The 15,053-nt window shown below is 41.3% G+C and overlaps 1 protein-coding gene across 2 annotated transcripts in view; it reads right to left on the bottom strand.

Annotated features, from left to right (window-relative positions):
* LOC126393822 (coronin-1C-A) overlaps window positions 1-15,053 on the bottom strand; it is a 38,326-nt gene that overhangs the window by 12,600 nt on the left and 10,673 nt on the right. For both annotated transcript variants that reach the window (XM_050050191.1, XM_050050192.1), the window contains exon 2: window positions 8,421-8,620. In XM_050050191.1, the coding sequence (XP_049906148.1) occupies window positions 8,421-8,620 (200 nt within the window). The remainder of the gene's footprint in view (window positions 1-8,420; window positions 8,621-15,053) is intronic.

Genomic DNA, 15,053 nt, shown 5'->3' with positions numbered 1-15,053 from the left:
ATTTATCTGAACTTCAGAACTAACTGTACGCAAACTTTGTGGTGTGTGAATGTGTTGATTATTACTGACAAAGGGTTGGTCGAGCGTTGCAAGCTCATACATGCAATTAGAAGTATGTAAACAGGGCAGTATGTATGATAAGCATGCACCCGTGTTTTATGTCCGTCCTTGCAGAAGCTTGGTTACCAGAGTCCACAAAAGATTGAGACCACCTACGGGAGCTATCAGAGAGAGACTTTGAACTCCAGTTCAGACATACTGCAAAGATTTCTACATGACCTCTTAGTTTAGTCTCAGTTTTCAACAATTTTCCATAAACACTTTTCAGCCGTACGCTTAAGTTAAAATAAAATGTTTCATACTTAATGAATAAGTATACTGTTGACTGCTCTTGACTGGCAGCAATGAACCACGAAGCCACGGTAACACTATCTAAACTTCAGAGCTCGACATCCTGATCAACCCAAGCAGAGCAGAGAAGACCGACAGTTTGACCAGAGAGCCAGACGTTCTTGGCATTCCACACCTCGGCCCCAGGCAGCTCTGGTATGGGTATGACTAATGAGAGCAAGAGGGCTGCTAGGGTGTCAGATATAGCACCCTTGGAGGTGTTAATGGTGTTCGTGTCTGATATACACAATTAGGAGTACCAGGGTCTAAAGGGCGAACACGAGTGGATCTTGCCTCGAGCCTGCATATACATCTGATAACATGATGCACAGGGCAGGAATGCAGTTTGCATGGAGTTAGATCACTGTAAATGTTAGCACTGTCAATTAACAGTTTAAGTGAAAACAACACCCAAAGCTGTACACAGGGTAGCTCGTAACACAAACTGCACTGCAGTGGGATCACCTTGGTGGAAGAGTGCAGGTAAGTTAACCTGTGGCAACTTGTTGCATTCCCCACCTCTGTCCCCCTGGAAATGCGGAGCTTCAGGCAAATTTGCAAGTCTGAATTTGTCTTAAACTGAGGCATTTTAAGTCAAATATCTACCAGAATGTGTACCAAACACAAGCATAATGAGATGTCAATCAGATGCAACCCTAGAATCTGCCTCTCCTGACAGTAATTAATCACAAGGGTATGAAAAGTTTTGAGGCTAGAGCACACGTTAGACACATCACTATAACTGCTGGTGGGAAATTAGGAGCTCAGTGATGGCTAAAATTACTACAGTATGAACAGATTAATGTCTGGAGCCTTTGATGCTCCAAAACAAAAATAAACACTAGTTTGGAGCTCTAGAAAATGTGTGAAATAAATCTTGACAGACTTCCTTATAACTCTTTCACACCTGTTGGACAATAATGTGCTCTGGTAAACGGAGATTTCAGTTCGGGATGGAATTGAAATAATTGCCTACTCAGACAGAAAAAACTGAAATAAGACAGAAGGAGACAGCATAAGACAGGTGTCACCAAACTAAATTGAGACCTAACTGGAAGCTTAATTTTATGTAATGCAGTTCTCTGTAATTCAGTGGTTTGGCAGTGATGTGTGAGGGACTACAGCCTAAAACGGATGACTGGGGATTAACTTGTGACAAGAGTCTCATATGCAGTTAAATGCAGGTTGAATGTGTTCAGCAGAGCGCGTCATATGAGCTCCTAATATAAGAGGTCTATTAATATCAAACAGCTAAAAGAACTATGACAGCATTCCTTGCAACTGCTAAAGGGGTGGAAAACAAATTAATGAAGCCACTTGAAAGAAAATCCTAATCATTTTTGACAGTTTATACCAGCTTTGTTTATCAATATCTTCATGTTATTAAATAAGTTAACATTCATTTATCATCTACTACCATGACTGTCAAGAAATGTGTGCTTCCTATCTGTAGCAATTTGAATATCGAGCAAAATATAAAAATTCAGTATCATCTTGTTCTACAGCTATTTGGCAGCAAAACAAGTGTGCATGCGCTGACTGTGCATGCAGCCTGTCGCAGTTGCTACTGCTCGTTTTCTTATATTTTCCAACTTTTACCTTTCTCCTTTTATCGTATTAGTTCTTTTTAAAAACTAGAAACGTATTAAGTTGTGCCCTCTGTAAATATGCAATTAGAGAGAGTTCTGCTTTGTTTTTTCACTGTGGAATTACTTTTCTATCCACAAGCTGCTATCCAAGACTTAAAAAGCAGCTAAAAGCAGTTAGCAACCATCTCAAAGAAGAAGTGGGGAGACAATGAGGTCTGTGATTTTACCCTTCGAGCAGAGGATTTAATCAGTCGCCCTATAATACGGATAGTAAATAATTGCATTTGCCACATTAAACCACTATGCCACTGTTTAAAAAGCGCTGCTGATGCAAATGTTGTATGTCACACTAGAGGCTGATGCTACTGTGTTAAACGTCACACCCATCACACCTCTCTTGCTTCTGGTATCCTAACATGCTGTCCAAAACCACACGCTGAGGTGGCATGATGCCTGTGTGGTTGGTTCTGTATCACAAAAGCAAAGGCAGCAAAATAATGTGACTTTGTAGCAGCCTTATATCACAGTCTTTGTAAAAAGTTCAAGTAAGAGGGACGGATGCATGTATTAAGATTTTAATCAATTTTAATTCTCCTTAAAGAATCTCTTTGTCAAATCTGATGTAAAATCTTGTCAAAGTATTTGACTAAAACAGAAGCCAAACTAGTTAAAGAAGTATTTCACTGCTGGTGAGGTGGTCTTTTCAAAAAACTGGATTATCTAAGCAGACGGTGACATGGTGGCGGGCATACAAAAATGAGGAAGTACAATCCATTGGATTTTTTGCTGGCAATTGAGTAGGGAGGTCTGGGCGCTGGCAAGATTGTAGGAAGTTGAAAAGCTGCTTGAAGACTGGCAAAGTATCCCTATGAGAAGATAAGAAAACGACCTCCAACTTAGCAGATGTAATCTGCTCTTATTATTTATTTTACTTTGTGCTTTTATTATTGACTGGTGGAGACTCTTTCAGTTTTGTAATCGGACTTCAGGTCTGCAAGGTCTTGAGGCTGGCAGGTCGACAGTTACATAGGACTGTCAGTAACATCACACTTTCACAATACTGCTAAAAAAAAATAAAATAAAGGGCCCCAACAGACTAAACCAGCCAAGCAAGAAAATCATCTCCAAGGCAACCAGCCTACAGGTATAGAAGCGTGCTTAGCTACACGTAGCGACGTACAAGTGAAAATGATATTGTCCAGAACAAGAAAAAACACTGCGTCAGTGCAAAAAAAACCCCACACCAACAGCAAGGAGCTAAACTCAGCAGCTGAATACCTAACATGTCCATAACTACACTACAGACATTTGTATCCTTCGAGAGGAATGTCTGATGCCTAGAAAACAACCAGTTGCATAGCAACAAGTAAGACTGCAGAAAATGAGAGTGAATCACACAGCGATAGATACAAAGCTCAACACTGAGACACAAAAAAATGGATGAACAACATCCCTCAAGGCAGCAGAGGACATTCTTTTCATTCACACAGAGGCCTGCACACTTCCTTTCCTTGCAGCTCAACATGTGATTCACACATGCACAGCACTAAAGGGTCTGCATGCTGCCCAGTGCTGCTCAGAGCTCCATGGAAATTTCCACTTTTTCAAGTCACTGCGTCTGTATGATAGGGCAGGAACAATACAGTGCAGCACACCACAGACTGAAACCTGAGCTAAAGAGATAAAGGAGACATACCTATACAGAGATGTACTACAGATGGACTGTAGTGCTTCATATTTCTAGTACACGGCTAGTGAAACTATCTAGGTCATAAGATAATTCCAGATAGCATCTAAGACAAGTCTACTATTTACTACTACTATATCGGTTGTTCTGTTGCCAGTTAAGTATTTGGAGCAGCTGAAATCTTTAACCACATCTGGTGTTAGTATCCAAGCGCTTCTGCAACACAAGATATTTGCTAACAGGCCACTGAACAACACCGGCTGGAGGTTTCTGATGACTGATGACACAGAATCAGCGTCTCCAGTATGTCTACAGCCGTAGCGTTTAGGTTCACGCGTGCACTATTAAAACATCTAAGGCAAGACATATAATGAATATCAGAGAGGTCATTAACTTCTGTCATATCCTTGATGGGTAGATATTGTATTCCCTGTGAAGGACGGCTATTTGTGGCAGTGTCTCCACATATTCTGTCTGTCTCCCCAGTGCAGGCTCACATGCAGTCCAGCACCTGTGGCCCAAAAAATGATCAGCTGAGGAAACAGACAACATATGAATGAAAAGATATTTTTAGAAAGAAGTTGGAAGATATGAAAGGTAGCCCACCTATAAAGATTTTGTGTGCCAGATTGGTGCCTTCATGTGCGACAGCAGTTAGTTTGTGAATTAATTGCTCTCATGCAGGAGACTCTAAATGCATCAAATGACCTAAACTGGCACTGTACACTGTACACTCCATCAGCTATTATCATAGCTTTATTTTAAGGTTTGAAGCAAAAAGGTAGCCTGCCTTATTTCTTAAAAAAAGCTATCAGGCCTCACAGCTCTGTATTAATAGATTATAAACATTCATTATTCCAGCAGTCATACCGATTATCACATTAAAATAATTATTCTAATATGGCACTTGGATACAGCGAGTGACTCTGTGACAGAGACAACATCTGACTTTAACCCAGTTCTCTCATCTTGGCCGCTCTTCATATTTCGGCCTATCCCAGAATTCACATGTGTGCCGACACTGCATGAAGCAGCCAATGGCAAGGCAGGGAGGAAATGGTCTTGGAAGGCTGTCAGGCAGGGAGCAGTGGATGACCATATATGGTAAAATCTGCAGTCAGCAGGACTGAGCGGCAGAGGCGGCAAAGGCAGAGGCAACAGAGCAGTATAGAGGTCTTGAAACACAAACTGACCAAAGTATGGGGAAAGACCCTGGATATCATGCACACCCGGTGTGTTTCTGTGGGTAGAGACAGAGCGTAGCTAAGTTAGCAGCCAAACTAGTGTATGTGAGACAGAACAGAAATAATGTGTCACTGTGCACACACCCAGGGATTACTAACAGCAAAGGTTGAGCGCTGGATGAATGGTGCATTGAGGGACTGAATCCAAATCAAACACACACTCCACATCTGATCATCCTTTCTGTACAGAGGCAGCGTTTGAAGCACTAACGTGGAACATGCTTTCTACATTAAGCAATTCACTATGTTCTGTTAAGGCTCGAGTTTAGGTCAGTCTTAAAAAAGAAATGGACAAAAGAGGAAATGAAAGATGCTAACAATTAAAGTGACTAACTGCATGGAAAATAAAGATACTGATGGCTAAAACGGGACAGGCAACATGGAAGTTAACACAATGGTATGCTTAGATAAATCAAATAAGTGATTTCCAGTTGAGGGATATAAATCATTGCAACAGTAATGATTGACTGAGACTTCCCGTCTCATATGCCGAACAGACAAACAGGAATTATCAGGAATGTTTCACTGAACACTAGCTAGCTGCTGCATTCACTCCCACAGCTTCCTTCATATGGAAATCAGGGAATAAATTAGCAGGCATCCTGCTAAGAAAGAGAAAGGAGGAGATTGAAAGCATGAGGCAAGGGAATGACATGTGTTGAGCTGGACATCTGATGCCCTCTCTATAAATCCCTGTGTTCTGACAGGAGGAAGCAACAATGCACATGGCTGTGCTGAGTCACGACGGGCCTGCCGCACTAACCTCACCCTACTGAGTCACACAAAGACATGGCTCCATTGGTTGACAACTAAAACTACGTTCAGACCTCAGGTCAGGTCACAGAACCACAACATCAACCTCTGAACTCCCAAGTGGTGCTTTCCCATTCATTTTCTACGTACAGAAAATGACGACAAAGAGTAGGTTTTCAGCGTATATGCAGAGGGAGTACAATGGTTTTTTTGGAGGCTCATAATTTCAATAATTCAACAAAGAGGGTGCACAGTTGCATATGGCTTAATTGTGAAGGGGGAAGGAGCAACATCACACTTCTGCCTCCCCCCCAGCTGAAGTGTGGTGATGACAAAGGGCTGTGCTGGGAGTAAGTGTGGGACAAAGGCCCTGAGCAGCTGGCTGCCCACAGAGACTGGGAGCAGCACAGCATAGGCAGATGGGTTAGCCGGACAGATGCACCCTCACATTAGGGATGGGAAGGGGTGGGAGGGTGCAGGCGTTTAGGGGATGTGTGCCCTTGAAACAAAAATGAAATGAGACCCAGGTGATTCAAACTGCAAGTGTCCTTCACTCAGGCACAGAGTTGTATCCTCCAAGCAGAGACATGTCTGACAAAGGCTCAAAAAGTAAAACAGACACATGTAAAGTCAACAGAATAACAAAATGGTAAAGCATACTGATTCACGTACAAATTAGTTTAACCATTTCCTAATTAAGAGGCAACATCATGATCCTTGTTTATTCAGTTCATTAGAAATTATGTTGGGTGCTGAGAGCAACTCTGTATTGCTGATCCACTGCAGTGCGGTCTAGTCATACTGTTTGCAAGAACAGACTCGCCCCACTTTCGAGACCTGCATTGCCAGCTGAGGCTATACTGAGATTTCCAGATGGACCAGCTTTGTCAGAAAAATTCATTTGAGAATACCATGGTGATAAATGCCAAGAATAGATGTTAAAAGGAAAACATAAACATGTTGTTTCTATGTCCTAACAGCTGACTTTCTCCTTATATGCTACTCTGCAAAACAGGTTTGGTGGTAATACAAACTGGTCAAACTGTGCAAAGTTCAACACACATACACACACACCATACTATTATTCCTAAATAGCATGTCGTTCCCCTTTCAGCTCCAGTGTCTCAATGCATGGCCTGTTAAAATGAGGAAAACACTGAATCTGAAGGATTAGTCTGTGTCACGTCTGCCAGCTCATATGTGGGAAGATCTAAAAATCAAGAGCTTTTTTTTAATCTCTCACTTGAGGAAATTGCCCGAGGTTTGCTCTGCACATAGAGACCTCAGTCTCTCGCAACTTTTTCGTTCGGCAGTGAAAGTAGACTTTGTTCAGTAGACACGCCATGATTGTACTGGGACATGGCATACAGAGGGCAGCTCATTCAAACAGACACAGAGAGGAGGGCAGGAGGAGTGTGAAACCGGTTGAGCCTGCAGCCCACCTCCAGTTCAAGCGCTCTATTGAATGAGGTGCTGAGAGGTGTAAGCTGTGTGATGACAGGTCTGAGGATCTGGTCCCCTACACCAGAGAATTCTCAGATGACATGGCAGTGTACTGTTGTACGCTAATTACAGGCCCAGGTTGGATCTGTCAACAGCATTGCAGTACTTATGTCACTCACAGTGTCAGGACCTGCCACTTGGCCACTGCTTAGAGCTGCCAAACAGAAACAACAGCAGCCAGCAATTCACCACTATCAGCCATAATTGCACCCAAGGGCTCTCTAGGGGGACATGGAAGAGCCTCCTGTTGGATTCAGTCTGACCTCTATTGAACCATAATTAGCCCCATTATGACAGCAGGGTTAAAACAGAAGTGAGGGATGTATTCACCCAGCTAACTTGTTTACAGCTAAACACTCTTCAAATGCTGCCTTGCCCAACCAAAAAGTGATCCTAGTACAAGTGGAGTGATTCCTTATATGGAGAAGGGGATCAGGAGACTGTTCACTCCAGGGCTTGGAGAAGTTTCTGATGTACACATGAGGGTGTTTGAAACAGCCCGCTGGTAAACATTAATCCCAAGCTACAGTGACGTAAAGAGTCAGCTGTCCTGCTTGTAAGAGGCAGAGTCTTCAACGCAAAGTATTATTTACTGTACACAAAACATGGGAATCAGTCGTTGCTCTCAAAAAGTAAAGAGGGAAATTAAGATTCTTTGGTTTAATGTACTCTACCTCTTTAGTTTACATTCATGTCAGTCCAAATATGACTCCAGAGAGGAGGACTTTCCTTCCTTTTATGTCACCTCTGACGTGAAGACAATATCACCATCACATGCATAGCTGCACTCAAAGGACACACAATGCCTTTAAAAGGTTAGCTTCACACCATTTCAATGCGCCATTTTTCTCAGAATAAAGACGAACAAACCGGTTTCTTATCAAAATGCCTAAGTTTTAGGGTGAAGGGCAAGATCAATGAGATGGACACCATTTATCATTTGTGTGTTCCTGGGCACCAATATGCAGAGACTGCAAATGAAAAATGCAACCTCAAAATTCATTTAACATAGATGTTAATTTCACCCCACAAACCTGAAGTTTTGGATACAACAGACACCATACTGAGAATTTGTCACTATCACCAAAGTAAGCCAAACAAAGTAGGTGATTTCACTTCAGAGCAAGTAATGAAAACTATCAAAAACACTGATTAACCAATGCATTGTTAAGCACTCAGCTCTCTTCAAGCACACAATACAGTGCTTATCCACTATGGCATTTATTACTGCTACATGATACACCATAAACTTACCTTGTGCAGAGGGAGAACGAGGAAAGCTCCTCCACCACTGGCCTCAATAATTATGGCAACAAACTTGGGGTTGACCGAACAGAAGGCGCTGTCCCATGTGACCCTTGACACCCGGATATCATCGTAGCATTGGTCATTCTTCACCGCCTGGCCAAAGACGTGACGGAATTTGCTCTGCCGTACAACTCCTCGTCTCATATCTGTGCAACGAGCAAAGAGGAGGATTTAACATATGATAGTTAGCAGTTTAAAAAAAAACTAATTTACAGGAAAGAGAACCACACTACAAACCAATATACATAGACTACTTGAAAGACTTGAAAACACAATACAGCCCATCCACAAACTGCTGCAAAGCTGTTCAATCATATGTGAGCATTATTCCACAACATGTGTTTACCTCTCCCACTCTAAGGGCATTTTGAACCAAACCATTATTACTTGATACTCCAAGGGTCTCCCTGGAATTTCTGGGCATCAGGGTGCTGACAGTTTCAAAGAGGAGTATTATCAACACATGATGTAGCTTATAAATATGAATTTCACATATTTTGGAAGGGGTTGATGGTGTTACAGTGGAGTATGATGGTGCAGCTTTACTGTTACATGTTTTAAGGTAAGTCCTGCTACTCTGACACAGACCTTTTTGCGTTTTGCATCACTACCATGTTGGATAAGATAAAGGAAGTATAAGCTTTTTCAAGCCGAAAGACAAAAACGAGGCAGTCCCCCTAAAGACAATCATCCTGGTGATCACACTAAATTCATGTAGACTTCCTTCAATCATAAATTAAAAGCAGCAGTTCATCAACATTTTGTATTCTGTGTGACAATATTTTCTGGTGAGCAACAAAGTACCTACCCCCTGGGAAATGGTACAACTGCACTTATTTCTAACCTACAAAACTGCAAGAACTGTGTAGTATTCAAATGAGGTTTAAAAATGGTTAGACTTCACAAAGATGCGGCATATGCATAATGAACAGCACCAAAAAAGACATGACATTTCACATAACACTTTTCATACGCCTGTTTCTTTTCATCTCCAGTTGCCAAATATTAAACATCTGAAATACTAACATGCTTTACATGTGGCACATTTAGAAAGAGCCACTTCCAAGGGAAAATAGGACATACCCAAAACAAACAAAAACAGACTTTGTAGCTGGTTCAGCTAAAATCTTCACCAAGACAAAAAAAATCTGCTGGCAGACAAGAGAGCTTTGGAAAAACAAGCCCATTCAAAAGCTACATGACCAAGTGCTGTGCTTAACATAACAGACCATTTCCAAAGATAATGGAAAGCTGGCCAGTCTCAGATAAACGGCCAGAATTGAGGTCCAATCTAACCTACAACCTGAAGAAAGACAAAAGCTCTTAAGTAGTTTTGGAAGCTCCTCAAGTCCTTTTTTTTTTTTGAAACAGCACATGGTAACAGTTTCCCAGCCTGAATCACCAACATGATAAAAGCACAGCACAGGATGTGGTATATGTTTTGGAGGTAGTTTTCCATTGTGTGTGTGTGTGTCACACACACACACAGAGAGAGAGAGAGAAAGAGAGAGAGAGAGAAAGAGAGAGAAAGAGAGAGAGAAAGAGAGAGAGAGAGAGAGAGAGAAAGAAAGAAAGAAAGAAAGAAAGAAAGAAAGAAAGAAAGAAAGAAAGAAAGAAAGAAAGAAAGAAAGAAAGAAAGAAAGAGAGAGAGAGAGAGAGAGAGAAACACAGTAAAAGGGAAAGAGAGTAAGTGAGAAACGCTTGTATGGCATGTTTCCGACAGGACAAGGATCACAACACAAGCAGGAAGTTCTTCCTGTACGGATGTGGGAGTGTCCTACCAGGCCGACTCTTCTGTGAAAAACGTCAGTTGTTACAACTGTTTGTTTTGGATGTGTCAAACACTGACAGTGAGCTAAAAGACAAACTAGATAAAACAGTTAAAGACACTTGAATGTTAATCTTCCTTAAATTGAGGATTTTCCAGTTTTCACCGAGTTACATAAGATTCTCTAAATCCTCCTCTAAATTTGTCTGGATCAGAAGTGCATGTGTCGAGGAAACTGAATTTGATTACTCCGGGAAAGGCTGACGCAGACCATTAACAATGCACTGACATCTAAATATAAAACAGCATCCAGAAATCCAGGTAGATATATTATAGTTAAAAAGTAAGACAGCAAATTAATTATGAGGGCAAGAAATTGATACCTTGACAAAAGATGTTTAAAAGGTTATTATTTGTCCTCAATGAGAAAACCTCCATAAACAGTTACTTTTCAAGTATGCCAAAAATGGGAAAAGAAGAGGTGCTCTTTCAACGCTCTACAAGGACAACTTGGTCATAAGGATTAAGGCTTGTTTGCTTATGTTTGAAACGATCTGTGCGAGACTTTGTAACAGTGTCAAAAAAATTCCCCCAAAATTGTTACAGTACAAGCAGACACTGCTGCCGTGGCTGTTTTCTGATATTGGGCGTTTGCAGGTTTTACTCGGTCAACTGACCATGATGATTTTATCTGAAGGGTATGATAGTACCTATAGGAATGATATAGATGGTTTTAGATGGTTTTGTAACGGTCATATTAACATACAAAGGATTAAATATGACCTGTATCTCTAGAAAATACCAGCAATCCTAAAGAAACTGCGTCTACAATTTGCATTGGACAAGTTAGATGTGATGGTGTGTCTGCCCCGTCTACACAGTATGCTGATGCTGGTGTGCTTGTGTATAAACTGCTGCAGTGGTGAATAGCCCTAGGTTATGTGAACTATCTACTGATTCTTCTGGCAAATACAGAACTCCACTACAGTTAGTGAGACAGAACAGATTGGGACGTCAGCCAGCTCGCCCTGTTAGACACAACCCAGATGAGCAAAAATTTGGCTTCTTGTGACTTCCAGTGTGCGCTGGATGAATGCACCCCAGGAACTTCACAGTTCGAGACTCCAGGTCTGACCTGAGTTGACAAACAGCCAAAATTCAGTATTTTCTGTATAAACTTTTAGTTCCACTCCAGTATAGAAATGTAGCACAGTAGAAATCTATATTTAAAAGTTATTAAGCTACTACGCCCCAAATTTCTTTAGTCCATGCTCTGTTTGAAACCACTGGTCAAAGCAGCACCATGAGAGAGACTGATCACTTCACCTCATCTCACTTTCCTTTTCATGTCCTTTAAGCAAATATAGAATTTAAAAAAAACAAAAACTTTATAATAAGACACTAGGGGAAAATATTACATAGGATTGGAAAAGAAGTTGAAATTGGCATATATGTTAAAATAAATGATTGTCAAGTGTTTGACTGGCTAATTGTTGGCTCCTGCAAGTGGTCAATTAGAGCTGGTCCCTACTGGATGTCTAATGGTACCATATGTTCTCTTGGCTGAAGTGAGTTCTCTTTCCTAAACGGCAATAAGTAAAAAAAAGGGCAGCAAAGCAATAACTGACTCATGAGGCCATTGCCGGTTCATCAGCGATTTAGTGTGCATATGAAAGAAAGTAATCTGTTATGATCATCTCTCAAGTATGTTGCAGCTACATTGAATTTTACGGAAATGTGCTTTTGACCTTAACAATTTCATACCTCCATGACATAGACTAAGCTTTGGCAAGAGGCTTGTATATATAATCACTTTGGTGACTGCCTCGTCATCTGCCCATTATCAGTGTTGACCTCTGGGTATCCATCAGGGGGTTGAGTACGTTAATATTCCTCTCCCTGCCGGTCTGCATCACTCAAAACGTCTCACGACTGCTCTCAGGCATGCTGCTCTTTATGCTGGGTATGACGTCTTGTTTGCAATAGGTGAAGGTAACAGTAAATTAAACATTCAGCAGCAAGAGACATAAAAAGTAAAAACAAAAGAAAAGGCAGAGCAAAAATTCCCTTTATGCCATGGGCAATTGCATGGGTGTTTGGTTGGCTGCAATCTGTCTCCAAGACATGTTTAGCAACACAGACATGCTGCCTAGCAACATCAGGGAAATACCAACGCAGGAAAGAAACACAATACAATAGTAAGTAATACAAAGTAATGTCATAAAAGGTTACTTATCATGTCAAAATGCAAACAGCTGTTAAACTTAGTTGTACTTCCATGTTAGGAACTCCTTGCCTTGCAAAACCAGAGCAAATTTAATAAGCTCAGGTTTCTCTTCAAGATTTTAGGCTGGAAAACATCCATTGACAGTGGACTGTGCTGAGCAGCTGGTAGCCTGACCAATCAGCAAACTATGGGAAGAGGTAAAGCTGATGATGAGAACAAGCCAAGCTTTATTTGGAGTTTTTACAAAGCACTGACACGCTGCCTCTCAACTACTGAACCTTGTGAAGAGCTACTTAGGCGTTGTACATATAAAATGAAGCATGACTGCATGGCCTCTTGCGCACCTGAAATGTAAACAGATTTCGGCGGACTATTGAAATGGTGAAATGCGTCATTTTCAAACAGCCTCCATGTCTTTCCATGGTGGTAAAAACCAATGGTTGCCTATAAAGTCAGGTGCAGTGCAGTTTCATGATGTCACTAGGAAGAGCACTTGTCAGCCATCTGTTTGTTGGATAAAGGTTGACTGAATCGTCTGCAGGTTAATTCTTAATGCTGACACACCTAACCCATGTAAATGCTATTGAGTCTTTCCCATTCTCAAAACAGAACAAGCAGTGAAACAACCCTGCTGCTCTTGGCTCTCAATTCGCAACAGAATAGTACACTGTATTATGCAGGAGAGCCTTATAAAATGTGCTGTTTTATCACCACAATTGTGTGAATAGCCTTGACAAAACAATCACTGCATTCTTGAGGTCAGTCTGGGCCTGTACAAAGATCCCCAGTCACACCATCCTTTGGCTCTAGGAACAGCAGGAAATGTTAAATATCATATGTTAGGCTGTAACAATTGCCACTCTCAAGGCAACAAATCAGAGCTAGTACTGTGCCAATATGTCCAAGACGATAGCTAAATGTGTGATCTATGATCCAGTCACAGAAAAAAGGTGTCAGTTGGTCCTGTGCATTATCGCCAAAACTGTCACTGTGGATATAAAACCTGAATGAAGAGAGGGTTGGGCTCTATCAGTGTACACACTGTAGGTCAGAGCACACTGGGTGGGGTTGCAGCTGATTATGTAACACTGGGCCTTAGTGATTAAGCCTTGTTGTTGATTAAGGGTGTAACAATGCATCAATGTGGATCAATATATCCATTCAATGATTAACAATCCAATATTATCCATGTGAGGTGAAAACATTTATACGTGTCTTCATCTCTAAGATGTGCTTTTATTTTGAAATTCCCATAGCATGTCTGTGTCACCATTTCCATCCAAGCACACCTCTATCCTAAACATTTTAACAGTGCCAGCGGCCTAGCGCCAGGAGGATAATGGTAAACGGTCAAGAAAATATCGTCTAATACCAATCACACATTGTATTGTTGTCCAAATAATCGATATAATGTTGTATTGTGACGAAACTTGTGATTTACACCCCTATTGTGTGGTAGTAGCGTTTCCTGATGATCCTTTTCAGGAAGATATCACCATTTTTTAGTCACTAGATGCTCTCATGGTTAGCAGCCATTCAAAGGTGCATTGTAAGACAGAATAGAAAAAGACAACATTAGGGCTCATTTTACAGGGAAGTCACTGACTTTTATATAATTAGGGAATTCCCCATATGATCACAATCACTACATTTAAATCAGACACACAAACCAATTGCCATACTGCTCAAGTCCTGGACTAGGACTCACACAAGACTCGAGCTGAAATGTTGATAACTTCTGGCCCAACACTAACCTGGGATCATTTAACACTCAGGACTCAATCACCTCAGAACTTAGTGCTACACATGACAGGACTTGTGTTGAGCCTACAAGGGAGAACTTCTGTCAAGGTTTCAAACAAACCTCACCTCCCTCACTGGAAAAGACAGCCACGGGCAAATGCCAAGACAAAAACTCCCTTTTCCAGTGGGACTCTTACGTAAGAACGTCATTATCTCTTACATGCACCTGATGGGCTGAGCCTGACACAAGTAAGCCTACAAAGAAACCACAGACCACAGACAATGGAGGATACTTGTGTGGCCTGCTCATGATGGTTGGGTGCCAATTTCTATTTGTTAATGTAGACAATTTAGTTGCCAGTGATGTGCAAAATTGTGTAAAAATTAGAATGTGCAGTGGAGCCACTGACGAGTATAGCTGTCCAATACTGTCTTTGATTTTAGTGACAGTATTGGCAGGCAGCTGGACCAAGCTGAGGTGTTAGACAGCGCTTTGTGTGTGGCTGTATTGCCACAGCTGAGGTGAATTACCTCAGCAGAAGTTATTTGAATGTGCAAACACAATCAAAGCATTAAATACACTGCTCAAAAAAATAAAGGGAACACTTAAACAACACAATGTAACTCCAAGTCAATCACACTTCTGTGAAATCAAACTGTCCACTTAAGAAGCAACACTGATTGACAAGCAATTTCACATGCTGTTGTGCAAATGGAATAGACAACAGGTGGAAATTATAGGCAATTAGCAAGACACCCCCAATAAAGGAGTGGTTCTGCAGGTGGTGACCACAGACCACTTCTCAGTTCCTATGCTTTCTGGCTGATGTTTTGGTCACTT

The sequence above is a fragment of the Epinephelus moara genome, chromosome 8 (assembly GCF_006386435.1).
Source record: "Epinephelus moara isolate mb chromosome 8, YSFRI_EMoa_1.0, whole genome shotgun sequence".
In the NCBI taxonomy this organism is placed as follows: domain Eukaryota; kingdom Metazoa; phylum Chordata; class Actinopteri; order Perciformes; family Serranidae; genus Epinephelus; species Epinephelus moara.
This window is presented reverse-complemented; position numbering and strand designations above follow the sequence as displayed.